Source organism: Charadrius vociferus, unplaced genomic scaffold, assembly GCF_000708025.1.
Source record: "Charadrius vociferus isolate BGI_N301 unplaced genomic scaffold, ASM70802v2 scaffold45, whole genome shotgun sequence".
Taxonomy (NCBI): Eukaryota; Metazoa; Chordata; class Aves; order Charadriiformes; family Charadriidae; genus Charadrius; species Charadrius vociferus.
The window spans coordinates 1,910,140-1,912,033 of NW_009648712.1; the positions used below are offsets into that span (position 1 = coordinate 1,910,140).

The 1,894-nt window shown below is 52.2% G+C and overlaps 1 protein-coding gene across 1 annotated transcript in view; it reads left to right on the forward strand.

Annotated features, from left to right (window-relative positions):
* Window positions 1-1,029: 1,029 nt before the first annotated feature.
* Window positions 1,030-1,894, forward strand: part of GATA6 (GATA binding protein 6) — a 21,574-nt gene continuing 20,709 nt past the window's right edge. Inside the window, exon 1 of the mRNA XM_009886652.1 lies at window positions 1,030-1,159. Within this exon, the coding sequence (XP_009884954.1) occupies window positions 1,030-1,159 (130 nt within the window). The remainder of the gene's footprint in view (window positions 1,160-1,894) is intronic.

The following is a 1,894-nucleotide window of genomic DNA, read 5'->3' on the forward strand; positions in this document are numbered from 1 at the left end:
CCGGCGGGCGATGCCGGCCCTGAGCCTTGCCCCTCTCCCTAATGCACCCCTGGGAAGGGATCAGATTTGCAGAGACCCAGGAGTGGGGGAAGGAGCAACCGCGCTGCGCCTGCACATGGCTTTCCCCCAACCCTTTTTTGGGAGCTTGAAGTGCCCACGAGGGAATTTGCCTTAATTGGAAAAAAAAAAGCTTCTTTTTTTTTTTTTTTTTTCTTTTTCCCCGATCTGCCTCCTTCCCTCTTTGGCCACAGCCAGCAGGAGCGATGGTTACCTCGCCGGCACCACCTCCCTCCCCAGCGATGCCTTTCCCCACCGAGCATCCCCCCCGCCCCGGCTTTTCTCTGCAAAAATGCCTCTGCCCTCTCCCCGCAGATACTCCCCCCGGGTCCCTACTCCAGTCCCGGGGCAGGACATACCCGAGAGGCTCCCGGAGCCCCGGGGTGAAAGTTACGTCAGAAGAGTGGGATTTGGGAAGGGAGTGACGTCACGAAGAATTAGGAACCGCCGGCTATATGATTCGAGCGGTTCGGGAGCAAACCTGCAACGAAAGGGAGTGGAGAGGAAAGGGGTGATGGGGAATGGTTTCTCACGCCGGTCCCAGTTCAAGTCGGGTTTTCTTATCGGGTCTATCGGAGGAAATAAAATGAAACTCGTAGCCCGGCTATAACGTAAACAGGCTAATCAGCGGTGAAAAAACCCGAGGCGCCTGAAGTGTAAAACACAGGCCACTTTGGAGCCAGCGAAAGAGGCGCCTGCCAGGCCAGCGCGGCCGTTCTTCCTCCCAGCCATCCTCACCTCTCGGGCAGGGACTCTGCCGCCCACCCTGGGGGCACAAGGGCACCCACACTCCCCTCCCGGCGAGCAAAGCCTGCCTTAAAATGCCTGTCCCTTAAAAAAAAAAACAACAAAAACCCAACAACGACTCAACAAGGCATTTCTCGGGTTATACCCACCCAGATCTCCCCTTAGACGTGTTTGAAGTACCCTCAGGTCTAACTCGAGAAGGGACATCCAAAAGACTTAAACGAAATGCGGGGTTTAAAGCCGAGACCTCGGCTCTTTTCGGCGCAGAAATTTGCAGTGGCAGCACCCAAGCTGGGAAGAAGTGGCGTGGGCATTGTTTCCCGCGGCTTCCCCTCCTCTTGTCGCGCTTTTGCAGGTAAAAATCACGGGAAAATATTTAACGTTGCAAGTTCGAGGCGGGAGGCACGCCGGTGCGTTTACGGACAACGAATCGCTGCCCTCGTTTGCAAAAGCTTGTTTTCTATTTAATATTACACCCACTAAAATACATCTAAAAGTAAAAAATAAAAAATAAATAAAAAAATCACTTCAACCTGGTAGGGTGACCAAAAGAAAAATATTACTCAGAGAGAGCTGAGAAGAAAGAAATATCGCCTTTAATTATACCATTTAATAGAGAAACGGTTTCTCGGGAAAGTGGTTATTTTCCGAGATGCCGCGCTACACCACGAAAATTAACGAGCACAAGAAAACTTTGAGGTCGCAATCGGTCCCCCCACGCCAGCAGAGCCGGATGCCTATAGCCTGAATTTTACCGTACCCCCACTATTGCAAATTCTTCATCTCCTCATCACCTTGCCTGGAAAGACGGAAAGAAAAGCCGTGCCTACCCCAGGAGCGAAAAAGCATCGCGCATCATCAGCAGGTTTGGGCTCGGTTTCTGCCGGGGAGGGCTCATGTCTGCCGGCTGCCGAGAGCCGGGCTCTGCTCTAGTCCAGCCCTTTGCCGCAGATGACTCTTTCTGTACAAACTGATGATGACAGATATCCAGCTGATAACCTCTGGTGAACGAAGTTATTTTAATTTCCAGTCACTTTCCTGCTAAGTACCATATCAGTTTGTACACAGCTGAGATAAGAGGGTTGGGGGG